Raw genomic sequence first — 26,680 nt, forward strand, 5'->3', positions numbered from 1 at the left:
TATGTGTTGCTGTTAGGAAGGGTAACCTATGTGGCTGACCATATGATTTTTGTCATCCATTTTTTAAATATATATATATTATTTTTTAAAACCATTTTTTTGCATTGATGGTTTACTTAGGGGCATGACCAAGCAAAGCAATTTGTTGCAGCGTTCATCATGCCGCACTATGTTATTGTTTGTGGACTGTTGGGGTTTGTTTGCCCGGGCTGTAATCCCAGTCTGGCCCTGCCCTGTTAGGCCTCATGCACACAGCCGTTCCGTGCATTGGGGACTGCAATTTGCGGTCCCCAATGCACGGGCCCCATCCGTGCGGCAGCCGCGACGGATCCAGACCCATTCAACTTTAATGTGTCCGTGATCTGTCCGCACCGTAGAAAAATAGAACAAATTCACGGCCGTGTGCATGAGGCCTTTATACAGTAGTATTAAAAAAAATCTAAAAGCCTGTCAAACATCATTAACCTGATAAATCAGTTTAATACTTGCCAATGTCTCAGTTGGTAAAATCTGGGCATATAAGCCCCGCCCCTGGGAATGACCAGCTCAATCCTGGGAACATCCACTTATGGGCGGGGTTTATGATAGCCCCACCCATTTTCAGCACGGGACAGTGCAAATTTGCCTGGACCATTCCAACAAATTTTGGACAGTTGGCAACTATTCAGTTTTTAGTAGAAGTGATTTCTGCATAGCAACTAATTTACTTGTAAGTATTAGGGTACCGTCCTAGGGGCTCAATACCGGAAAAGAACTGATCAGTTTTATCCTAATGCATTTTGAATGGAGGGAAATCCGTTCAGGATGCATCAGGATGTCTTCAGTTCAGTGTTTTTGACTGTTCAGGACGGAGATAATACCGCAGCATGCTACGGTTTTATCTCCGGCCAAAAATCCGGAACACTTGCCGGAATGGCGGATCCGGCATTTTTTCCATAGGAATGTATTAGTTCAAAATACCGCAATGCCGGATCCGTCCTTCCGGTCTGCGCAAAAAAATGTGAAAAAGATAAATGCTGGATCCGTTTTTCTGGATGACACCGGAAAGACGGATCCGGTATTTCAATGCATTTGTAAGACTGATCAGAATCCTGATCAGTCTGACAAATGCAATCAGTTGGCATACGTTTTGACGGATCCAGCATGCAGTTCCAGCGACGGAACTGCCTGCCGGATTCCTCTGCCGCAAGTGTGAAAGTAGCCTAATAGAGTAATAGAAAAAAACAGACCCAACAATCAGGATATGCATGCCGCTCATTCCGAGTAACTAAAGGGGTGTGTTCAAAATAATAGCAGTGGGGCATTTTGGATGTTGCAAAAAAAAAGTGCATGCAGTTTTCGCAGTCGCATGCCTGCATTTATGATCCGTTTTCTTCCAGCAAAGGCCAAACACACAGCACACCTTAATGTAGGGGCTCGTACACATGAACTTGTGCGTCTGTGCTGCAGACTGCAAATAGCGGTCCGCAATGCACAGGCACTGGCCATGTGCCTGCCGTTTGTGAATGCGGACCCATTCATTAGAATTGGTCCGCGATCCGCAAGATTCAGTCCATAACGCAAAAAAGAAGCAAGGACCGAAATCCCACGGAAGCGTGCTGTAGTTGTTCCATTGGCTTCCACTCTGCACCTCCGCTCCGTATCTCGCGGATACATTCAAGTCACAGTAAGGGTGCGGGCCGCACGCGTTTCTGTTCATGGGCCCTAACACTATTTTATTTTGTACTGCGGGTTACATCACAATCTGCTGGCGCCTGTACCATTGCAGATCACTGTGACCGCGCTGTCACTAGACAGCTGCAGTCACAGTGAAGATCCCGGAGACCATCCAAAGTGGTCTTCAGCCATCCGATCCTTGTTACAGGCAGTCACTGAGAAGAAAAGACGGTCTGTTAAGGCTACATTCACACGTCAGTATTTTCCTATATCCCGATTTTCGGTCCGTTTTTTGCGGATCCGTTGTTCCTGAAAATGTTTCCGTATGTCATCCGTTTTTTGCAGATCCGCAAAAAACAGAAACATGTATAAAGTTCAATAATCAAATAAAGTTGTTTGGATTTCTTTGAAAAAAAATTGAAAAAAATTAAAAATAAAAAAATAAATTATGTGTTTCCAGGAACGGATTCCGCAAAAAACGGATGACATACGGAATGACATCCGAATGTCTTCCGTTTTTTTGCGGATCCATTGACTTTGTATTGTACCAGGATCCGAATTTTGCGGACAAGAATAGGACATGTTTTATATTTAAACGGACATGCGGAACGGAACAACGGAAACGGACAGCACACATTGTGCTGTCCGATTTTTTTTCAGGACCCATTGAAAATGAATGAGTACAGATCTGGTCCAGATCTGTTCCGCAAAAAACGGAACAGATCAGGAAAGAAACAACGGACGTGTGAATGGACCCTTACCCTGACTGTGGCAGGAAGGGGTTAAGTGACTTATTTTATTTTTTTATAAATAAAAAATTACCGTAAATAAAAATAAAGTTAGAGCTATAGTTGTTAGTTTTAGCAATAGTATAGCAGAATACGTACACACATTTTCCACTACTTCTTGAAAAAAAAAATATGTATATTTTTTAATAGTTTAGCGGACTATGAGGGAAATTTATCAAACTGCTGTAAATTAGAACTGGCTCAGTTGCCCATAGCAACCAATCCGATTTCACTTTTCATTTTTCAGGGCTCCTTTAGAAAATGAAAGGTGGAATCTGGTTGCTATGGGCAACTAAGCCAGTTCTACTTTACACCTTTTTGATAAATCTCCCCCTATATGTGTAAAATACATAAATGTATGCACATTTTCCTTTTTTCTGTTTATAAAATGTTTAAAATCTAGGTATTCGTTTTAGCGATATTTAGTATATTTTTTTGTGTGCAAAATATATATTTTTTCCATTTATTTAAATAAAGCCAAAATCTTAACATTTCCAAATTTCACTAAGAGGAATTTCTTAGGGGGTTGTGTAATGTTTTAGCGCTGTAAAACATCTGTTCTGGCAGTACGGTGCCATAGAACCAGTACCGCCAAAATGCGCTCCAGACCCTTGAAGCCTTGCGGTGGCCCAGCCAGTTGATAAACTCCACAAATAGCGTCCACTATCACAGTACAAACATACGGTATTGGTTTTAGAAATATTTTGTCTTGAAATCTTTTGTAACAGAAAAACAAATTCATAAAAAAGGAAAAATATGCATTTTTTTCCCCCATAGTTTTCTTTTTTTTTTTTTATTATATCTGTCATCTAATGGCACAAAACAAAGGTCTGACGTGTCCCGTGAAAAATATCAAACATGTCGGATGGCTCAGAAATGAAATGGTTATTTGCAGTTACATAGGCCCATTGCTAAAACTGAAAAATTGGCCTGGTAAGGAAAGGTGGGTAACATTCCAGTAATGAGCTGGTTAAAGGGGTTGGCCCATCTCGTATATTGGTGGCACATCTCTAGGATATGCCACCAATGTCTGATAGGACCGGGTGCCAGAGGCGACACCCACACCCATCTCTGGAACTGAGTCCACAAAGTGAAGGAGTGTAGACCGCGCATGTTTGGCTGCCCTCCATTCATTTCTATGGGACTGTTGAAAATAGCCGAGAGTTGGCTCAAGTGAATGGATCGGTGGCTGCGCTTACGCAGTGCACTTCTCAATCATTTCTATAGGACTGGCGAAATAGCTAAGCACTGCTCGGCTATTTTAGTCAGTTCCGTAGAAATTAATGGAGGGCGTCCAAGCATGCGCGGTCCACTGTCCTTCACTTTGCGAGCTCCGTTCTAGAGATAGGTGGGACCTGCACCTACTGTATCAGACATTGGGGGAATATCCTAGCGATATGCCCCCAATGTATGAGAAGGGCTAACCCCTTTAAGGTAGGAGGGTGGCGAATGTTGCACATGTTGGCTATAGTGCATTTCCTTCTGAAATACTGGGGAAAATGGGTCATTCCAGACATTGTTCTGATGAAGAACATACTTTGATTAAAAAGGTGATTGGAAAGGAAAAACAGAAGTGCAGCAAATTATAGGCCGCTCAGCTAAAATGATCTCAGATGTCTTGAAGTGGCATCCAAAACCCCAAAAAAGCAGAAGGAAGCAGGAACTACTGTTTCAATGGATCAGAGAATAGCCAAAAAAGCCAAGGCTCAGCCAATGATCACCTCCAGAAAGGTTCAAGAAGATCTGAAGTTACCAGAGAGCACTACTACAATCAGAAGATGAGGAAGTCAACCAAGTCTCCAGCAATAACAAGGATCAAAGTCCCATTGTAGAAAAAGACATGTCCTGAGTAGGTTAAAATTTGCCAAGGAACACACTGACTGGTCGAAAACATTTTGTGGACTAAAGAAAGCAAAATTGTTCTTTTTGGGTCTAATGTCCGCAGACAGTACGGAAGATGACCCCCGAGCGATGAATTCAAGCAACCGTTCACTGTGAAGAGAGTAAAGCATGGTGGTAATACGGGGGTGTTTCTCAAACTGTGGTGTTGGGCCTATTTATCAAAGACGACCCCCTACTTTTCCAGTTAAAATATAGGGTTTGGGCTATACTTGCTGTATAAGACTATGCAACCAGTGGGTGGCTAGGCAGCAGTTCGTGATGGCCGCATGAACGCATAGCTCCGGCACAATTCGACTTCAAGTAAGCCAGTTCACCTCTCCCAATCCATAAAACCCCTGCCAATTGTGCCCGGCTCCCTTAGTAAACATACCCACGATGCCACAGGGTAAGAAGACCCAAGCAGAGCAGGCTGGACTTTTACTTTGATAAGGGTGCGAACGCAGTGCTGCCTGCCTCAGCCACCCGCTTGCCCAGCTCATGCTTCAGGAGGTTCGGTCAGAGCGGGTCCGGCCAGAGTCTCTTCACAGCAGGGACACGTGGAAGCGCAGAATGGAGAATTCGCTGTTTCCCACAATCAGCTAATAGATAATCAAGAGTATGCAACCAATAGAGGGCGCTGTTTATAACTCATGAACAGCGGCCTCTATTGGTTGCATAGTCTTATGACAAGACTATCCACTGTTGTGAGATCGTGAAAACTCAGATCGATGGTATATTCTAACCCTGAGGCGTTCCCATGGTGATGGGGATGCCTCGGGGGTTAGAATATACCATCGGATCTGAGTTTTCACAATCTCACAACACCGAATAGTGGGAAGTAAGTACCGTAAGTTTCAGCACGGCTTATAAGACGACACCTGGCGCATAAGACGACCCCCGACTTTTGAGAAGATTTTCATGTGTTAAAAAGTCGTCTTATACGCCGGAAAATATGGTACATCCGAATACTTGAGGAGATTATGATGCCCTATGCCGAAGAAGAAATGTCCTTGAAATGGTTGTTTCACCACAACAATGACCCAAAGCACAGCAGTAAGCAAACGGATAATGGAATGGCAGGCCCAACCCCCCGACCATAGAGAACTTGTGGGATAACCTAAAAAATGTGGTTTATGATTCAAAACCCAAAAACGTTGAAGAACTGCGAAATGTAGACCCATTTGTAGTGTACGGGAGAGTAATACCCCGTCACTACTGAAGGGTCACTTGGGTATTGTCGTTCCCCCTGTATTTAAGGGGAGGTTGGTATAGAACATCTTGTCAATGTACTGCTATGTATTTTCCTGTTACTGTGAAACGTGCATGTGCAGGCCGGCTACAGGGTGTTATTCCAGCTCTGAGTCACTAGAGGGAGCTAGGGAGCCCTAGTCTATATAAGGCCCAGTCAGGAAGTAGTAAGCAGTCAGACAGTGGGAAGAGGAGTCAGAGATGATCCTGTGTCTGAGTAAAGTCAAGGCTATGGGACTGTGAGAGAAGCGCAGGCCTGAAGCCTGCCGGCTAGGAGAGGGTGGTAAAGGCCCTGTAACCGGGTTCCGGATCCAAGGAGAAGGTTCCCCTCCTGAGTCATCATCCATTGTAGCGTAAACAGCATAAGCACCAGCCAGGACACAGAATACCACAGAGGCCGATCAGATAAAGCAAGAGGTACTCAAGATAACAGAGGAGGTACTATATAAAGACAGCTTCAAGGGTACGCCAGCTATAGGGCATTAGACCTTGGAGAAGAAGTCACATGTGTCAGGACCAGTCAGGAATAGTGTGCAAGCCGCCTGTACTGCATCTCCTGCAATTAACACTCTGTGTAATACATTGCTAAGACCGGCCATTCTGTAATTCCAAGAACCACCTGTATTCTAATTGAAACCAACTGTCTTTCATGGAACGGCGCTTCTAACTGCGTCCATGTATTATTATCGCTGATATTCAGTAAAGTTCCAGTTTTTGTTGGCTATCCTGTGCTTGCTTCATTCTTCTACAATACCATACACGGCGTGTCACCGTTTAATTGACACTGGCGTCACGAACTTTTAATCATCTGCCTGTTCCAGTATTTGCCCCAAATTGAAGACGACAGTGGATCCCAGGTTAGTGGGTAATCTGCACTACCAAGCCCAGCATACACTACTGACCCCCTGGGACACTGCATCGCTCTTTTTGGCGTCACGAACAGGATACGCATACTTCTGAAGTGCAGAGAAGTGTGAACTGTGTGCTTTAACTATTCCACCACCGTATTGCGAGGACTGTAACCTTTATTTCCAAGCCGGTGGATTAAAATTGTGCCTGGGAGGAATCAGAGACGCTGTATTGTGTTGCGCTACCCCCAGAGAGAAAATCGCATTTGTGGACTGTGTTTTATTGGACTTTTCATCATCCTGCTTGCTGTCAGTGAATTGCAGCATCAGGACATCTAAAATGGCCGCCGATGCCATGAGGCTTTTTACTGCGCCATCACGATGCACAGAGGCGCGAATATTTGGCGCCGAAACCCCCCAAGAAGAAGGAGGAGATTTGCCCTGGAGCGCCACCCACCTTGAGGAGTGATGACGTGGCTGAGTTCCTTGGTGAGTTACGCCTGGGAGGCGGGCCTCAGATGGAGGTGGACCGGCCCAGTGTGTGGGAGGAGCCAGTGTCGTCTCTGCACCCAGTGAGAGAAGAGGAGAGAGAGCGGCTGGACAGCTGCCAGCGGGCGGAAGAATGTGCAGAGGCCCGACGTCTAGCAGCGGCTGCCACAGTTACCCAAGCGGCTACTATTACCGGACCTCCGGTAGCACCGATGATCTGCACCAAGGCTGACATAGAGACGCTACGCAAAAGAGTTTACTGGGTAGAGGACCTCGGGTACGCAGGATGCGTGCAGTGGATCCCGTTCCCCAGAACGAACGCAGAGGTAGAGGCAATGAAAGACAAGCCCCCCCCTCTAAAGATTGTCAGGGGAGATGGTTTTCAGATGTGGCCGGCCTTGCCTGAACAAGTGCTACAGGTGCCGTTCATTGACTCGTCATCAGAGGAAGAATATGACACTCGCTTGTAAGTAGGCCTTTCTTCCTTTCCGTCTCTCTAATGGCCGTTTTGTCCCTCCGGTTGGCAGAGCTGGTCAAGCTTGCTGCCAGTTACACACGGCCGGTGGCATCCTAACTGAATAATGGTGCCACTGTATACCACTGCTTCCAGCTGCCCTTGTTATGTTTGGGACATCCGGTTTGCTGCTAATATCCCAGTTGTGCCTTTAGTTTTGCACCATTTTACCCCTTTTTACCCCCATTTCAGGTTGAAAAGACATTTTTATGTCAGCACTATTTTAAAGGGTAAGCAGGACTTGCCAGGATAACATGGCCCTGGTATTGTTAGAGTCCTGTATTGTCATTTTATATATGTGCTGCTGACAGTATTTAATAACCGGTTTTTATTCACGTCTATATGCCCAGAGATGGACTTCCTATGTGCAAGCCTCTGAGATGTTGATATTACTATGGACTTATTTATTGTCATGGACTATCCTGGTTCTTTAAACATCACGCTGTGCCAGGTCAGCGCCCCCGTTCCACTCATTATCCTGAGAAGAAGAGAACGACGCCCCTTGTCACCGCACTTCACCTTTGCCAATTGGGTCTGATAAGAGTGTAAATGACATATATGTATGCATGCATGTGTCTTTCTCTATTTCAGGTCATGATTCCAGTTGGGCGGGCCCTGATGGAGTACGAGGTCGTACTCAGCTTAAAGCAGCGGGGTATGTAGTGTACGGGAGAGTAATACCCCGTCACTACTGAAGGGTCACTTGGGTATTGTCGTTCCCCCTGTATTTAAGGGGAGGTTGGTATAGAACATCTTGTCAATGTACTGCTATGTATTTTCCTGTTACTGTGAAACGTGCATGTGCAGGCCGGCTAGGGTGTCATTCCAGCTCTCAGTCACTAGAGGGAGCTAGGGAGCCCTAGTCTATATAAGGCCCAGTCAGGAAGTAGTAAGCAGTCAGACAGTGGGAAGAGGAGTCAGAGATGATCCTGTGTCTGAGTAAAGTCAAGGCTATGGGACTGTGAGAGAAGCGCAGGCCTGAAGCCTGCCGTCTAGGAGAGGGTGGTAAAGGCCCTGTAACCGGGTTCCGGATCCAAGGAGAAGGTTCCCCTCCTGAGTCATCATCCATTGTAGCGGAAACAGCATAAGCACCAGCCAGGACACAGAATACCACAGAGGCCGATCAGATAAAGCAAGAGGTACTCAAGATAACAGAGGAGGTACTATATAAAGACAGCTTCAAGGGTACGCCAGCTATAGGGCATTAGACCTTGGAGAAGAAGTCACATGTGTCAGGACCAGTCAGGAATAGTGTGCAAGCCGCCTGTACTGCATCTCCTGCAATTAACACTCTGTGTAATACATTGCTAAGACCGGCCATCCTGTAATTCCAAGAACCACCTGTATTCTAATTAAAACCAACTGTCTTTCATGGAACGGCGCTTCTAACTGCGTCCATGTATTATTATCGCTGATATTCAGTAAAGTTCCAGTTTTTGTTGGCTATCCTGTGCTTGCTTCATTCTTCTACAATACCATACACGGCGTGTCACCGTTTAATTGACACTGGCGTCACGAACTTTTAATCATCTGCCTGTTCCAGCATTTGCCCCAAATTGAAGACGACAGTGGATCCCAGGTTAGTGGGTTAATCTGCACTACCAAGCCCAGCATACACTACTGACCCCCTGGGACACTGCACATTGTCCAGGACTGGAAGATCTGTTCAAAGGCGCCAGAAGGTGGTCGACTCCATGCAACACACGTGTCAAGCCGTTCTCAGAAACAATGGTTCTGCCACTAAATATTAGGTCAGGAACTCAAAGTAAGGTTCCATTCAGACGTCCGTAGTGTTTTACGGTCCGCAAATTGCACCACACATCGCCGGCACTTGTATAGAAATGCCCAATCTTGTCCGTGGCTGCGGACAAGAATAGGACATGTTCTATTTTTTTTTTTTGTGGGGCCACGGACCGCAGGTGCGGATGCGGACAGCACACTGTGTGCTGTCCGCATCCGCACTTCCGGTCCCTGCCCCATTGGAAATGAATGGATGTGGATCATTCTTGCGGAAGTCCGAATGGACCCTAAAGGGAAATCTCAAACATTTATTGGGAGAAATTTATCAAACTGGTGTAAAAGGAAACCATTGCCCATAACAACCAATCAGATTCCACCTTTCATTTTCCAAAGGAGCTCTGTAAAAGGAAAGGCAGAATCTGATTGGTTGCTAAGGGGGAGCCAGTTTTCCTTTACACCAGTTTGATAAATCTCCCCCTAAGGCCTCGTTCACACGGTCAGTATTTGTAAGCCAAAACCAGGAGTAGAACCTAAAGAGATAACCTATAATAGAAAGATTTGCATCTCTTCTGTGTTTTGGACCCATTCCTGGGTTTGGCTTACAAATGCTGACCCTGTGAAAGAGGCCTTTTGGAGAATTTAAAGAAAAATGCTGCCGATGCTACATTTTTTTTTGAACAGCCAAATATTCCTTGTCCTTAGGCCTCATGCACACGACCATTGTGTGCATCCGTGTCCGTTGTTCCGTTTTCCGTGATTTTCTGCGTACATGCCAATCTTGCGGCAGTTTACTTCCGCCGGCTAGAACGGGAGGCACGGGCCGGCGCATGCGCATTAAACGCTCTGCTGCCTCTGCCCTAGTGGGTAATGGAGTGCGCAGGCGCGAGGATTATGTTAAACCGCGCAGGCGCCGGATTTGTCAATGACGGGAGGGTGGAATCTGAAGAACCTAGGGCGGGCCAGAGGGGTGAAAGGGGAGGGGTTTGATTTGAACAGCGCCGTGGGGTATGGGCACCAGCCGCATAAACGCCGCCCCCGGGCACCTTCAGAACCTAATTAGCATATGGAATAAAAGCGTTTTTAAGAGAAAATAGGCGATGGACAGCAATAGGGAAGGTAAGATTATAAAATGGGAAATGTAATGGATATCATGATGTCGGTGGTGTATAATGGTCATTTTAGGTGAAAGACTCCTACCTATAGGGTCATTTCTCCTGAGTGCTTTAAGGACCAGATAGGATATAGGGATGCTGAGGACACTATAAGGCAGAATATAGAGGTGAGGACACTATAGTGCAGTATACAGAGATGTGGAGGACACTGTAGACAGCAGGAGTAGGCAAGTAAGCTGAAGTGCCAAAGGTTGCCCACTATAGGGCTGTATACAGGGGGGCTCTCTTCTATAGGGCAGTATACAGGGGGCAGAGGACACTATAGGGCTGTATACAGGGGGGCTCTCTTCTATAGGGCAGTATACAGGGGGCAGAGGACACTATAGGGCTGTATACAGGGGGGCTCTCTCTTCTATAGGGCTGTATACAGGGGGGCTCTCTCTTCTATAGGGCTGTATACAGGGGGTCTCTCTCTTCTATAGGGCTGTATACAGGGGGGCAGAGGACACTATAGGGCTGTATACAGGGGGCTCTCTCTTCTATAGGGCTGTATACAGGGGGCTCTCTTCTATATGGCTGTATACAGGGGGCTCTCTTCTATATGGCTGTATACAGGGGGGCTCTCTTCTATAGGGCAGTATACAGGGGACTGAGGACACTATAGTGCTGTATACAGGGGTCTCTCTTCTATATGGTTGTATACAGGGGGCTCTCTGTTCTATAGGGCTGTATACAGGGGGTCTCTGTCTTCTATAGGGCTGTATACAGGGGGGCAGAGGACACTATAGGGCTGTATACAGGGGTGCTCTATCTTCTATAGGGCTGTATACAGGGGGCTCTCTCTTCTATAGGGCTGTATACAGGGGGGCTCTCTGTTCTATAGGGCTGTATACAGGGGTCTCTGTCTTCTATAGGGCTGTATACAGGGGGCAGAGGACACTATAGGGCTGTATACAGGGGGCTCTCTCTTCTATAGGGCTGTATACAGGGGGGCTCTCTGTTCTATAGGGCTGTATACAGGGGGTCTCTGTCTTCTATAGAGCTGTATACAGGGGGGCAGAGGACACTATAGGGCAGTATACAGGGGTGCTCTCTCTTCTATAGGGCTGTATACAGGGGGGCTCTCTGTTCTATAGGGCTGTATACAGGGGGGTCTCTGTCTTCTATAGGGCTGTATACAGGGGGGCTCTCTCTTCTATAGGGCTGTATACAGGGGGCTCTCTTCTATAGGGCAGTATACAGGGGACTGAGGACACTATAGGGCTGTATACAGGGGTCTCTCTCTTCTATATGGCTGTATACAGGGGGCTCTCTTCTATAGGGCAGTATACAGGGGACTGAGGACACTATAGGGCTGTATACAGGGGGCTCTCTCTTCTATAGGGCTGTATACAGGGGTCTCTCTCTTCTACATGGCTGTATACAGGGGGGCTCTCTCTTCTATAGGGCTGTATACAGGGGACTGAGGACACTATAGGGCTGTATACAGGGGGGCTCTCTCTTCTATAGGGTTGTATACAGGGGGCAGAGGACACTATAGGGCAGTATACAGGGGGCTCTCTCTTCTATAGGGCTGTATACGGGGGGCTCTCTCTTCTATAGGGCTGTATACAGGGGGCTCTCTCTTCTATAGGGCTGTATACAGGGGGCTCTCTCTTCTATAGGGCTGTATACAGGGGGGCTCTCTTCTATAGGGCTGTATACAGGGGGCTCTCTCTTCTATAGGGCTGTATACAGGGGGCTCTCTTCTATAGGGCTGTATACAGGGGGCTCTCTCTTCTATAGGGCTGTATACAGGGGGCTCTCTCTTCTATAGGGCTGTATACAGGGGGCTCTCTCTTCTATAGGGCTGTATACAGGGGGCTATAGAGCTGTATACAGGGGGGGGGGCTCTCTCTTCTATAGGGCTGTATACAGGGGGCTCTCTTCTATAGGGCTGTATACAGGGGGCTCTCTCTTCCATAGGGCTGGATACAGGGGGCTCTCTCTTCTATAGGGCTGTATACAGGGGGCTCTCTCTTCTATAGGGCTGTATACAGGGGGCTATAGAGCTGTATACAGGGGGGGGCTCTCTCTTCTATAGGGCTGTATACAGGGTGCTCTCTCTTCTATAGGGCTGTATACAGGGGGCTCTCTCTTCTATAGGGCTGGATACAGGGGGCTCTCTCTTCTATAGGGCTGTATACAGGGGGCTCTCTCTTCTATAGGGCAGTATACAGGGGGGGGGGGGCTCTCTTCTATAGATTCTCTTCTCCGGGATTCGGGGACATCATTGTGGCTGAAATCTCAGCTTTCTCGCTTGATAGACAGGTCGGGACTAGTCCATTTCCAGGGAGGGGTGTTCGTTGTGGTTATTGTGTTTCTATTGGGGTTTGAAGGGATGTAGGGCGGAGTGGAGACGTTCTGCAGAGACTGTTCTCATTACTTTCGGGTTCTGGGGGAGTGACAGAACTCGGGGGTGTGAGAGTGCTTGTGTGTCTGGCTGCTCGCCGGCGCCGTGCCCCCCGTGGTGTGGTGTGAGTGGTACGCTCCTCCCCGGGGTTCCGCACAGTCTCCCCTCTCCCCTCAGTCCCATGGTCGGCGCGGCTGCTGTCACCTCGGGCCCCTGCATGTTGCGCCCCTGGGGCCCCCGCACGGATGTGAGCGCCGTACCGCACCGAGGTTGGGATGGCTGTGTGCGGGATAATCGTGTGCCTGATGCTGCCCCTGGTCCGGGCTGTGGAAGGTGAGTGGCTGCACAGACAGAACCGGGGGGAGGGGGCTCCGGCATCTGATGTAGCGCTGACTGCGGCCGCTCAGTGTACAGGTCCGTACATTAACTGTATAGGAGGGGTCTGTACATGAGCTGTGTGCAGAGGAGAGGTCCATACCTGAGCTGTCTACAGAGTAGAGGTCCATACATAAGCGTATACAGAAGAGGAGTCAGTACATGAGCCGTGTACAGAGGAGAGGTCCTTACATGAGCCGTGTACAGAGGAGAGGTCCTTACATGAGCCGTGTACAGAGGAGAGGTCCTTACATGAGCCGTGTACAGAGGAGAGGTCCTTACATGAGCTGTGTACAGAGGAGAGGTCCTTACATGAGCCGTGTACAGAGGAGAGGTCCTTACATGAGCCGTGTACAGAGGAGAGGTCCATACCTGAGCTGTCTACAGAGGAGAGGTCCATACATAGCCGTATACAGAAGAGGAGTCAGTACATGAGCCGTGTATAGAGTAGAGGTCCTTAAATGAGCCGTGTACAGAGGAGAGGTGCTTACATGAGCCGTGTACAGAGGAGAGGTCCTTACATGAGCCGTGTACAGAGGAGAGGTGCTTACATGAGCCGTGTACAGAGGAGAGGTGCTTACATGAGCCGTGTACAGAGGAGAGGTGCTTACATGAGCCGTGTATAGAGGAGAGGTCCTTACATGAGCCGTGTACAGAGGAGAGGTCCTTACATGAGCCGTGTACAGAGGAGAGGTCCTTACATGTGCCGTGTACAGAGGAGAGGTCCTTACATGTGCCGTGTACAGAGGAGAGGTCCTTACATGTGCCGTGTACAGAGGAGAGGTCCTTACATGTGCCGTGTACAGAGGAGAGGTCCTTACATGTGCCGTGTACAGAGGAGAGGTCCTTACATGAGCCGTGTACAGAGGAGAGGTCCTTACATGTGCCGTGTATAGAGGAGAGGTCCTTACATGTGCCGTGTACAGAGGAGAGGTCCTTACATGTGCCGTGTACAGAGGAGAGGTCCATACATGAGCCGTGTGCAGAGGCGAGTTACATGAGCTGTGTGCAGGGGAGAGGTCTGTACAGGGGAGAGGGCCGTACATGATCCGTGTACAGAGGAGAGGCCCGTACATGAGCCGCGTGCAGAGGAGAGGTCTGTACATGAGCCGCGTGCAGAGGAGAGCTCCGTACATGAGCCGTGTGCAGAGGAGAGGTCCGTACATGAGCCGCGTGTAGAGGAGAGGTCCGTACATGAGCCGCGTGCAGAGGAGAGGTCCGTACATGAGCAGCGTGCAGAGGAGAGGTCCATACCTGAGCAGCGTGCAGAGGAGAGGTCCATACCTGAGCTGTGTACATAGGAGAGGTCCTTACATGAGCCGTGTATAGAGGAGAGGTCCTTACATGAGCCGTGTATAGAGGAGAGGTCCTTACATGAGCCGTGTATAGAGGAGAGGTCCTTACATGAGCCGGGTATAGAGGAGAGGTCCTTACATGAGCCGTGTACAGAGGAGAGGTCCTTACATGAACCGTGTATAGAGGAGAGGTCCTTACATGAGCCGGGTAAAGAGGAGAGGTCCTTACATGAGCCGTGTACAGAGGAGAGGTCCTTACATGAGCCGTGTACAGAGGCGAGGTCCATACATGAGCTGTGTGCAGAGGAGAGGTCTGTACAGGTAAGAGGGCTGTACATGAGCTGTGTACAGAGGAGGGGTCCTTACAGGAGTTGTGTACGGAGGAGAGGTCTGTACATGAGCTGTGTATGGAGGAGAGGTCCATACCCGAGCCGTGTACGGAGGAGAGGTCTTTACATGAGTTGTGTACGGAGGAGAGGTCTTTACATGAGTTGTGTACAGAGGATAGGTCCGTACACGAGCTGTGTACGGAGGAGAGGTCCATACACGAGCTGTATACGGAGGAGAGGTTTGCACACGAGCTGTGTACGGAGGAGAGGTCTTTACATGAGTTGTGTACAGAGGATAGGTCTTTACATGAGTTGTGTACGGAGGAGAGGTCTTTACAAGAGTTGTGTACGGAGGAGAGGTCCTTACATGAGTTGTGTACGGAGGAGAGGTCCTTACATGAGTTGTGTACGGAGGAGAGGTCCATACATGAGCTGTGTACGGAGGAGAGGTCCATACATGAGCTGTGTACGGAGGAGAGGTCCATACATGAGCTGTGTATGGAGGAGAGGTCCGTACACGAGCTGTATACGGAGGAGAGGTCCGTACATGAGCTGTGTACGGAGGAGAGGTCCTTACATCAGCTGTGTATGGATTGTGGGAGATAAACTTTTTTTTCTTGTACCTCACGTTTGCAGATCTGAGTTTGTCATTGCAGACACTTGTGGCGAAAATTTGCTGTGTTTCCAGCTGTTTTACATAGGACTGCAGGTACTGCATCAGAAAAAGTTCATGTAAAGCCGCTGACACATACGTTCGCCTTTGCTGCTGCCGCCTCCGTCTTCGATTTGTGGGGGCTTTGCTTCTGTGTGTCAGTTGGGGGTCACATGAACTGGGGGCCCTCTGCTCGGGTGTCTAGTGCGGGTGAGGGTCCCCCTCCGGCTGGTTGTATTGTGAGGGGGTCCCCCGGCTGGCAGCACTAGATGCTGTCACTACGAGACGCCTGATGCTTTGTTCAGTGCAATCCCCAGAGCAGCTTTGTTTTATTGTGCGGCGCGGGGCTGCAGCCCGGACTCCAGAAGACGAGCTTCATCGCATGCTTCTGCATTGTCTAAAGACCACCAGGATGGGGGCTGATTTAGGGCCCGGTAAATTATTACCCCCCCAAGTCACCTGTGGCCCTGCAGAAACATTGGCCCCTGAAGCAGAGGGGGGGGGGGGCACTTGTATGTTGTGACTCACGGTCGCTGGCAGAAGCCGCCAGTGTTTAGAGCGCAGGGTTCTGGCAGGAGCAGCGTCTATATGTTGTAGTCAGCAGCGAGGGGGGAAAACGTCCAGCAGCGCGAGAGAAAAGAGGCCTCGGCCTCGACTGGTTTTAATTATAGAGACGTGAAGGATCGTCTTATTTAATGCCGGTATACGTGGCGTTGTTAACGGCTGGGGAGAGGTGACTGTGGTGCTCTTAGATTGTCAGCTCTGGGGCCCACGCTGTGGTCTCGCCGACTACAGACTCGGACAATAGCGGATGACAACAACACCCGGGGTAGATTTGTGTCTGTCACAGGGTGGGATCTCGTCCCGATTAACCACTCTGTATAGTTGGGGAGGGGGAGCGGCAGCGCTCACTGTCCTTGTTCCCCTGCGGGTGGTCTTTGTAACGGCATATTCCTCTGTGACCCATCTGTCATCGCCACGGTTACATGGATGGGGGGCCCCCCCCTGCGCAAGTTTTTGGGTTAGGTGTATAAAAAAATCAGATTGACCCCTAAAGTGCTGCGAGCATATATGACGCGGGGTGGACATGTCTAGATGACACACGTGTAAGATTACATGGGAGGATGTAGGTCCTGTGATGAAGGATGCATGGTCTGTGAAATAATGTGATGGTATGTTCACTCGCCGTATATTTCACACGTGTTCCATGCTGAAATCTAAGTGAAAGTTGCGTGTATTCTGCATCTAATATTTACCACCACATACCAGTGACGTGTCAGATCTTGGCGTGGAATCTGGTCGAAATCCGCGTGGAAACCATGGCAAGGTAGCCACATGCAGATTAGCCCCATTGAAGTGAGGAACTGCAGATTGGCGCCTGAAATCCGAGGGTCAGTCTCGATTTTCAGCCATAGGTTTCACTGCAAATATACATAGGATATACCGCAATCAGGATGTGCAGTGTGTGTGGAGCGTGAGGTCGGGGATGTGCCATGTCTGTGTAGCACGAGGTTGGGGATGTGCAGTGTCTGTGGAGCACGAGGTTGGGGATGTGCAGTGTCTGTGGAGCACGAGGTTGGGGATGTGCAGTGTCTGTGGAGCACGAGGTTGGGGATGTGCAGTGTCTGTGGAGCACGAGGTTGGGGATGTGCAGTGTCTGTGGAGCACGAGGTCGGGGATGTGGCGTGTGTGTGGAGCACGAGGTCGGGGATGTGGCGTGTCTGTGGAGCACGAGGTCGGGGATGTGCCGTGTCTGTGGAGCACGAGGTCGGGGATGTGGCGTGTCTGTGGAGCGCGAGGTCGGGGATGTGGCGTGTCTGTGGAGCACGAGGTCGGGGATGTGGCGTGTCTGTGGAGCGCGAGGTCGGGGATGTGGCGTGTCTGTGGAGCGCGAGGTCGGGGATGTGGCGTGTCTGTGGAGCGCGAGGTCGGGGATGTGGCGTGTCTGTGGAGCGCGAGGTCGGGGATGTGGCGTGTCTGTGGAGCGCGAGGTCGGGGATGTGGCGTGTCTGTGGAGCGCGAGGTCGGGATGTGGCGTGTCTGTGGAGCGCGAGGTCGGGGATGTGGCGTGTCTGTGGAGCGCGAGGTCGGGGATGTGGCGTGTCTGTGGAGCGCGAGGTCGGGGATGTGGCGTGTCTGTGGAGCGCGAGGTCGGGGATGTGGCGTGTCTGTGGAGCGCGAGGTCGGGGATGTGGCGTGTCTGTGGAGCGCGAGGTCGGGGATGTGGCGTGTCTGTGGAGCACGAGGTCGGGGATGTGGCGTGTCTGTGGAGCGCGAGGTCGGGGATGTGGCGTGTGTGTGGAGCGCGAGGTCGGGGATGTGGCGTGTCTGTGGAGCGCGAGGTCGGGGATGTGGCGTGTCTGTGGAGCGCGAGGTCGGGGATGTGGCGTGTCTGTGGAGCGCGAGGTCGGGGATGTGGCGTGTGTGTGGAGCGCGAGGTCGGGGATGTGGCGTGTGTGTGGAGCGCGAGGTCGGGGATGTGGCGTGTCTGTGGAGCGCGTGACCCAGATATGGAAACGTACAAAGTGAGGTTTGTGACCCCTCCTGGGAGGCGCTTGGAGTCCTCATAGCATGTGGTGCCCGGGATATAGTGAGGGCTGTGTCCCTTCCTGGCAGACTTTCGGGGTCTACCTATCATAGGGTGTCCAGGATATAGTGATGTCTGTGTTTCCTCCTGATAGAACTTTGGGGTCCTCTTATCATGGCGTGTTCAGAATATTATTGCCTCCTCATGGGAGGGGCTTGAGGTTATGTATATGAGTATGGCCCAGAGGTCAGCTGCTTCCTACTGACCATTGCTCCATCTCCCAGTTTACTCCCTGAGCCCCATAGTTAACCTATGACCTAAAGGCTGGTGTCACGCATAGCTTTTTTAGGACTTTTTTGGGGGGGGGTTTTCGTGCACTTTTTTGCTGGTGTTTTTCTTCTCTTTTTAGGCATTCTACCGCAATTAAAGATATTGCACCAAAATCTGTGGAAACATTAAACACAGAACAATCTCTAGTGGCTTTTTTTTTTTTTTTCACCTTGAGGTGCATTTTTTGGCTGAATCCCATTTATTTATTTATTTATTTTTCTCCAATCGCAGCATGTTTTTTATTTTTTTTATTTTTTTTCTTTCCTCTTCATCGGCTGATGTTTTTATCCTATAGACCTCCATTGGATTATTTATTTATTGTAAACACATTACATGCAAATCCGTACATCACATATAGTACTTTACATGCAAGATCTAAACATATATGTGCACATGCCTGCAATACAGAAGTAATGGTCACCGCTTGTGTTCTAGATTTACACATTACATGCAGAATTACATACATGATATACAGCACTTATATATATACATACAGTATATACACTATATTATTTACACCTTACTTTATATATACATTACATACATACGATGGCTCGTACACAAAACTTTATTATACACAAGATACATATACACATGCCTACATTACATACCAGTATATCTTGTACACTACTTTTATTCTATATGTACACATTCCAAAATTGCAAACATCATATGCAGTTCTTTATATATATATACCGTACACATCATATACAGTATTTACGCCTGACTTTATATATATATATATATATATTACATACCTATACACAGTGACATCCACGCTTTACATACATCATATACAGTATATTCACATACATACATTGGATGGCTTATACACATGCCTACATTACATCCATCTTGTACACTATTATTCTATATGAAGCATTACGTAATTACATACATCATATACGGTACTTTATACATACACTTATAGACATTCATATGTACAATATATACATTATAGATAAGTGAATCACCTATAGGTCAGATAATGTAACAATTGCTGTCACTGGGATACTCTATTAATTTAACATATGCCACACTGAAAAGAGTAGATACAGGTCCCATAGGTAAAAAATGTATAATCTTTATTCAAAAAAATCACAACGCAAACATAATACTAATATAAATACAAAAAATCACTGATAAGCATATGGCGAATATATCCAAATTATATTCTTTGTATGTATACCACTCTGAAGGTAATGAGTCTATGGGGCAATGCTAGTTCAGGGAACAGGGTGCCGTGAAAAAAGTATGCACTGAGCCAGAAGGGGGATCCACCCTCTAAATATCGCTCAGTGCAGAGTCAATGCACCGCATTCCCTGAGCAGCATCAAGAATGATCCAGTTCAATACAAATATCTGAAGAAAGTAACCAGAGACATAAAGTGAAAATCGTACCAATAAGGCCTCATGCACACGACCGTTGTGTGCATCCGTGGCCGTTGTGCCGTTTTCCGTTTTTTTTCGCGGACCCATTGACTTTCAATGGGTCCGTGGAAAAATCGGAAAATGCACCGTTTGGCAGCCGCATCCGTGATCCGTGTTTCCTGGCCGTAAAAAAAATATGACCTGTCCTATTTTTTTCACGGCCAACGGTTCACGGACCCATTCAAGTCAATGGGTCCGTGAAAATCACGGATGCACACAAGATTGTCATCCGCGTCCGTGATCCGTGTCCGTGATCCGTGTCCGTTTTTTCCTATCATTTCAATGGCAAACTTGACTTAGATTTTTTTTTTCATTTTTCATGTCCGTGGATCCTCCAAAAATCAAGGAAGACCCACGGACGAAAAAACGGTCACGGATCACGGACCTACGGGCCCTGTTTTTGCGGACCTTAAAAAAAAAAACGGTCGTGTGCATGAGGCCTAAGGCTACATGCACACGACCGTATTTTGTTTCAGTGTCCGATCCGTTTTTTTTGCTGATAGGATGCGGACCCATTCATTTCAATGGGTCCGCAAAAAACACGGACAGCACACCGTGTGCTGTCCGCATCAGTATGTCCGTTCCGTTGCCCCGCTAAAAAAATTGTGCATGTCCTATTTTTTTCTAGTTTGCGGACAAGGATAGGCATTATTACAATGGATCCGCAAAAAAAAACGGATCCGCAAAAAAAACGGATGCCATACGTAACATCATCCGTTTTTTTTTGCGGATCCGCAATTTGCGGACCGCAAAACACATACGGTCGTGTGCATGTAGCCTAAGGGTCCATTCACACGTCAGTATTTTTCTATAGCCCGAATTTTGGTCCGTTTTTTTGTGGATCCGTTGTTCCTGAAAATGTTTCCGTATGTCATCCGTTTTTTTCGGATCCATTGACTTTGTATTGTACCAGGAACCGATTTGTTGCGGATAATAATAGGACAGGTTTTATATTTTATCGGACATGCGGAACGGAACAACGGAAACGGACAGCACACATTGTGCTGTCCGAATTTTTTCAGGACCCATTGAAAATGAATAGGTACGCAACTGGTCCGCATCCGTTCCGCAAAAAACGGAACGGATCCGGAAAGAAACAACGGACGTGTGAATGGACCCTAAGAGTCAGGATAGGTGTATGTTATCTCCTCGACGTACGTTTCGCCGTTCTGCGTCCTCAGGAGGAGTGTATTTATATTAGTATTATAGACAGTATATACACCTTTCACACGCCTAGATATTTACATACGATGCATCATATACCGTATTTTATTACACACATTATATACATAAGTACATACATCATATACCGTACTTTATATACACATTGCCTAATATACATAATTACATATACATTTATAGACATACAGTGGATATAAAAAGTCTACACGCCCCTGTGATGTAAAAAAATGAGACAAAGATAAATAATTTCAGAACTTTTTCCACCTTTAGGCCTCTTTCACACGGGCGTCATGTTTTTTGCCCGGATAAGATGCGGGTGCGTTGCAGGAAAATGCACAATTTTTCCGTGCGAGTGCAAAACATTGTAATGCGTTTTGCACGCACGTGAGAAAAATCGGCATGTTTGGCACAGAAGTTCGGGCTTGGGATCGGTGTTCTGTAGATTGGATTATTTCTCCTTATAACATGGTTATAAGGGAAAATAATAGCATTCTGAATGCAGAATGCATAGTATAATAGGGCTGGAGGGGTTAAAAAAATTAATAAAATAAATTTAACTCACCTTAATCCACTTGATCGCGCAGCCAACATCTCTTCTGTCTTCTTCTTTGCTGTGCACAGGAATGGGACCTTTGATGACGTCACTGTGCTCATCACATGGTCCAATCACATGGTTCATCACCATGGTGATGAACCATGTGATTGGATCATGTGATTTGATGTCACCACAGCTCCTTAGCCGGCAGCTCAACATTACAGAAGAAGACAGAGATCCGCAACTTCGCGATCAAGTGGACTCGGTGAGTTAATTTTATTTTATTTTTTTAACCCCTCCATCACTATTTTACTTTGCATTCTGTATTCAGAATGCTATTATTTTCCCTTATAACCATGTTATAAGGGAAAATAATACAGATCGGGTCCCCAGCCCGATCGTCACCTAGCAACCATGCGTGAAAATCGCACCGCATCCGCACTTGCTTGCGGATGCTTGCGATTTTCACGCAGCCCCATTCACTTCTATGGGGCCTGCGTTGCGTGAAAAACGCTGAATATAGAGCATGCTGCGATTTTCACGCAACGCACAAGTGATGCGTGAAAATCACCGCTCATGTGCACAGCCCCATAGAAATAAATGTAGCCGGATTCAGTGCGGGTGCAATGCGTTCAACTCGCGCATTGCACCCGCGTGGAATACTCGCCCGTGTGAAAGGGGCCTTAATGTGACCTATAAACTGTACAACTCAATTGAAAAACAAACTGAAATCTTTTAGGTAGAGGGAAGAAAAAATATAAAAATAAAATAATATGGTTTCATAAGTGTGCACACCCTTAAACTAATACTTTGTTGAAGCACCTTTTGATTTTATTACAGCACTCAGTCTTTTTGGGTAGGAGTCTATCAGCATGGCACATTTAGACTCTTCTTTGCAAAAACACTCCAAACCTGTCAGATTGCGAGGGCATCTCCTGGGCACAGCCCTCTTCAGATCACCCCACAGATTTTCAATCGGATTCAGGTCTGGGCTCTGGCTGGGCCATTCCAAAACTTTAATCTTCTTCTGGTGAAGCCATTCCTTTGTTGATTTGGTTGTATGCTTTGGGTCGTTGTCATGCTGAAAGATGAAGTTCCTCTTCATGCTCAGCTTTCTAGCAGAAGCCTGAAGGTTTTGTGCCAGTATTGACTGGTATTTGGAACTGTTCATAATTCCCTCTAGCTTAACTAAGGCCCCAGTTCCAGCTGAAGAAAAACAGCCCCAAAGCATGATGCTGCCACCACCATGCTTCACTGTGGGTACGGTGTTCTTTTGGTGATGTGCAGTGTTGTTTTTGCACCAAACATACTGTATTTTTCGCCCTATAAGACGCACCTAAGAAAAAAATATTTTAAACCAAAAGGTGTGCTTTTGGTGGGCTTTGAACTAATTGTAGCCAGTGAATGAAACTATTATGGGGGATCTGAGGATAACGCACTGTTATGGGGGATCTGTGGCTGACACTGTTATGAGCGTCTGTGGATGGCACTGTTATGGGCGTCTGTGGATGGCACTGTTATGGGCGTCTGTGGATGGCATGACACTGCTATGGGGGAAAATCTGTGGATGAATAGCATCTTATGTTATGTGTGATCCACAGATCCCCTCCCATAACTGTGTCCCTGTGAATGACCCCCAATACAGGGGGTGGGGGCTGGCATCTACAGTTGTTTTGTAATGGCAGCGGGGCCCGGTGCAGTCACTGTATTCTATTGCACCGGGCCCCGCTCATTGTACTAATCGTATCTAACTGCAGGCAATGTTTAACTATGGAAAATCTTTAATCCAGCAACCTGTACTTACTACCATTGCAGGCAGGAGGCTGTGCGGGCGGGCACTGGCAGCGTAACTCACTACGTCACGTGCCCACGCCGCCTGCTTCATTCATAAAGTGGGCGGAGCAAGCGTGTGCCATTACAAAACAAGATGCCGGCCCCCAGCCCCTCCTCGCTGATACACTTCCGACCGCGCTGTGCAGCACGCGGTTGGCGGTGTATAAGTGTAAACGGCACCATTCGCCCCATAAGATGCACTGCCATTTTCCTCCCACTTTTGGGGCGGGGTAAGTGCGTCTTATAGGGCGAAAAATAGGGTATCTTTTGGCATTGTGGCCTAAAAGTTCAACCTTGGTTTCATCAGACCATAACACCTTTTCCCACATGCTTTTGGGAGACTTCAGATGTGTTTTTGCAAAATGTAGCCTGGCTTGGATGTTTTTCTTCGTAAGAAAAGGCTCTCGTCTTGCCACTCTACCCCATAGCCCAGAAATATGAGGAATACGGGAGATTGTTGTCACATGTACCACACAGCCAGGACTTGCCAGATATTCCTGCAGCTTCTTTAATGTTGCTGTAGGCCTCTTGGTCGCCTCCCAGACCAGTTCTCTTCTCATCTTTTCATCAATTTTGGAGGGATGTCCAGTACTTGGTGATGTCACTGTTGTGCCATATTTTCTCCACTTGATGATGACGGTCTTCACTGTGCTCCATGGTAGATCTAATGCCTTGGAAGTTCTTTTGTACCCTTCTCCTGACTGATACCTTCTAACAATGAGATCCCTCTGATGCTTTGGAAGCTCTCTGTGGACCATGGCTTCTGCTGTGGGATGCGACTAAGAAAATTTCAGGAAAGACCAACTAGAGCAGCTGAACTTTATTTGGGGTTAACCAGAGGCACTTCACATGATGGCCGGTGTATGCTGACTACTATTTAACAGGATTGTGAATGTGATTGCTTAATTCTGAACACAGCTACATCCCCAGTTATAAGAGGGTGTGCACACTTATGCAACCATATTATTTTAGTTTTTTTCCCTCCACCTAAAAGATGTCAGTTTGTTTTTCAATTGAGTGGTACATTTTATAGATCACATTAAAGGTGGATTTAACTTTGTCTCATTTTTTTTTATAGCACAGAAACCTGACATTTTAACGGGTGTGTAGACTTTTTATCTCCACTGTATGATGCATCATACACAGTACTTTATTCCACATACATATTTGAAGATTCGCATGCATATATTAGATGCATCATATACATACAGTCTTTGGATAGGGGAGCAGTTAAGATTGCGGTGTTAACCCCATAGTGACCATGCTGTGCTTCCTAACAATTGATGCAGCGGGTACAGGCTGTTGGTGGATCTGGTGGGGTGGGGGGGGGGGCTCAGTAATATGGTGAAAAACTGGATATACACCTACTGAAGTTCTGCGGCCTCATAAGTCGGTGAGAAGTTTGTCAGCAATTTGTGCGCTTGCACCGCCACGTTGTAACCTGCGCTCCTGGTTGTCAGCTCTGGACTTCATTCTGCTCCTAACAATGCAAGTCTCGGTGCCAGACGTTGCTTGCCAGGTTTATGTTGGAGGATGCTGTGTATGAGGGAGGCCTCGCCCTGCCGGAGGTTACAAAACTGCAAGATACACCCTCATCTTCCCAGTGCACCCCACCCTCATGGGGAGCAGTATTAACGACCCAGCAGCGGGCTGCTTATTGGGAATCATTATACTGATATTACCCTGACCGTGGCTAATTCATGTGCTGCATTTCTAGGACTGACCACTGGGGGAGCTGTTCTGTTGCACTGCTGGTGTTTCGTAGCTTCCCCAAGTTCTACCATTGGAGACTCCAGTCTTCTGATGGGATGGGCCACCAATTAAGGGTCCTCTGTCAGAGGGAGGGGGTCCGCTGCGTTTCTTTGTCTGTGATGTAGCATCCACAGCTGAACGTGTGTAATTTGTGCGGTTTTCTGCCGAGGTGGATTGAGGTGAATTCTCCATGCGTCTGATGTGTCATGTTTAACCCTCGCCGTGCGGGATGATCAACTGGGGGTTAACCCCTCTGTAGTCTGGCACTAGAGGTAGAAGAGAAAGCCGCGCTCATCTGATAGTGATTAGTGAGGAGGAGATCGCAGCCAGGACGAAGCTGTAAGAAATCATTGTGACATATAAGAGGCGATGGTCAGGGCCGCCACGTCCTTTTCCAGAATTCGTTGCGCCATTTCCTACATCAAGGACGGCATTGATTTTTACCTGTGCCGTTCTGATCAGTCCTGGTAATGGGCCGGCTGTACGAGTTCCATGTCCGGCTGTTGTAGTCGTGTCGCTGTAGAGGTCTTCATTGTCTTGGTCGGCAACCTTGGTCTGCTATTAAGGTGGTTCGGTGTTCGTGTAGCTGCCATCTCACCATGCCACGTGTGGTCCCCGTGACATGACAATGACTAGAAGGTGACCTGTTGGTTTCATTATTAACTTGAGGTTTTATTGGATCCTGCTTCCTTCATCAGAGACTGCTAAGTATCCACCGGCCTCGTTTGAACGTGGTCTTCATGACTAGATTCTTGGCAGGACATTGTGAGAAGCTTCTGGACGGCGGCTGCTCTCATGTGTTTTTAGTTGAAATCAGAGTTTGATGGATGGCGCCGATTATGGAGGAGCTGAAGATGTGTCCTTGGGTGGGGTAGACATCTCCCGACCTCGCATTCCTTGGCAGTCTGGGGAGGACTTGGGGTGTGTGATGGACAGGCCGCCGCGGCACTTCTTGGATGGTGTATTGTGGTTGCTGATGGGCTTGTATAGGGGATAAGTAATGGGGGTGGATAGCTCCTCTGTTTGCTGTTTGACTTTCGCAGGAATTTCGGTCTCTGATTGCCTCTTATTAGTCCCAGGCCAACACCCAGCCTGTGAATGGTTAACTCAACCTGTCTGCAGCCTCAGTTTATCGGAGCAAAATCCTTAGACGCTCTCCCTCTATGCAGGTCATATGACTATGCCTGGGGGTCACCACAGACTGATGGTGTGACACATTTAATATTTAACATACCGTAACCTACATACGGTATGTTACACGTGGGCAAACTTCACAGCTTGGTAGAAGATGTGTGAGATCCAGGGCACGACAGCTGGTCAGTCTCTGTGGACACAAGATGTTGCACTTCCATTACTTCAAATTGTGAGGTGATTCAGGACGTAAAGCAGTCTGGGATGCAGGGGGTGTGAGGAGGCCTATGATATGGGGGTCGTCAGGCAGTTTGCAGCATGTGAGATAATTTGAAAGTGACTGTACTACAGATTATAGGATGGGATTACTGGTCATACACTCTGTTTGTAGTCCGGAACTTGATGATACATGGCACGTCACATTGTCCAGAACATGAGATGGATAGGTCAGGTGGTCCAGAATGTAAGATGATATGGGGCAGGTCAGGTGGTCTAGGACGTGAGATCATAGTGGACAGGTGGTCCAGAACCTGAGATACGTGGCACTTCATCATCCAGGATGTGAGATGATATGTGAATGTCATGTCATCCAGTATGTGAGAAGACACCAGTCAGGTCAGGGGATTGAGGATGTGAGATT

General features: G+C 47.8%; 1 protein-coding gene across 2 annotated transcripts in view; it reads left to right on the forward strand.

Annotated features, from left to right (window-relative positions):
- Positions 1 to 12,776: 12,776 nt before the first annotated feature.
- The window catches only part of EPHB2 (EPH receptor B2), a 100,373-nt gene continuing 86,469 nt past the window's right edge, over positions 12,777 to 26,680 (forward strand). For both annotated transcript variants that reach the window (XM_044282421.1, XM_044282422.1), the window contains exon 1: positions 12,777 to 13,001. In XM_044282421.1, coding sequence (XP_044138356.1) covers positions 12,944 to 13,001 — 58 coding nt within the window. In that variant the 5' untranslated portion in view covers positions 12,777 to 12,943. The remainder of the gene's footprint in view (positions 13,002 to 26,680) is intronic.

Source organism: Bufo gargarizans, chromosome 2 (genome assembly GCF_014858855.1).
Source record: "Bufo gargarizans isolate SCDJY-AF-19 chromosome 2, ASM1485885v1, whole genome shotgun sequence".
Taxonomy (NCBI): Eukaryota; Metazoa; Chordata; class Amphibia; order Anura; family Bufonidae; genus Bufo; species Bufo gargarizans.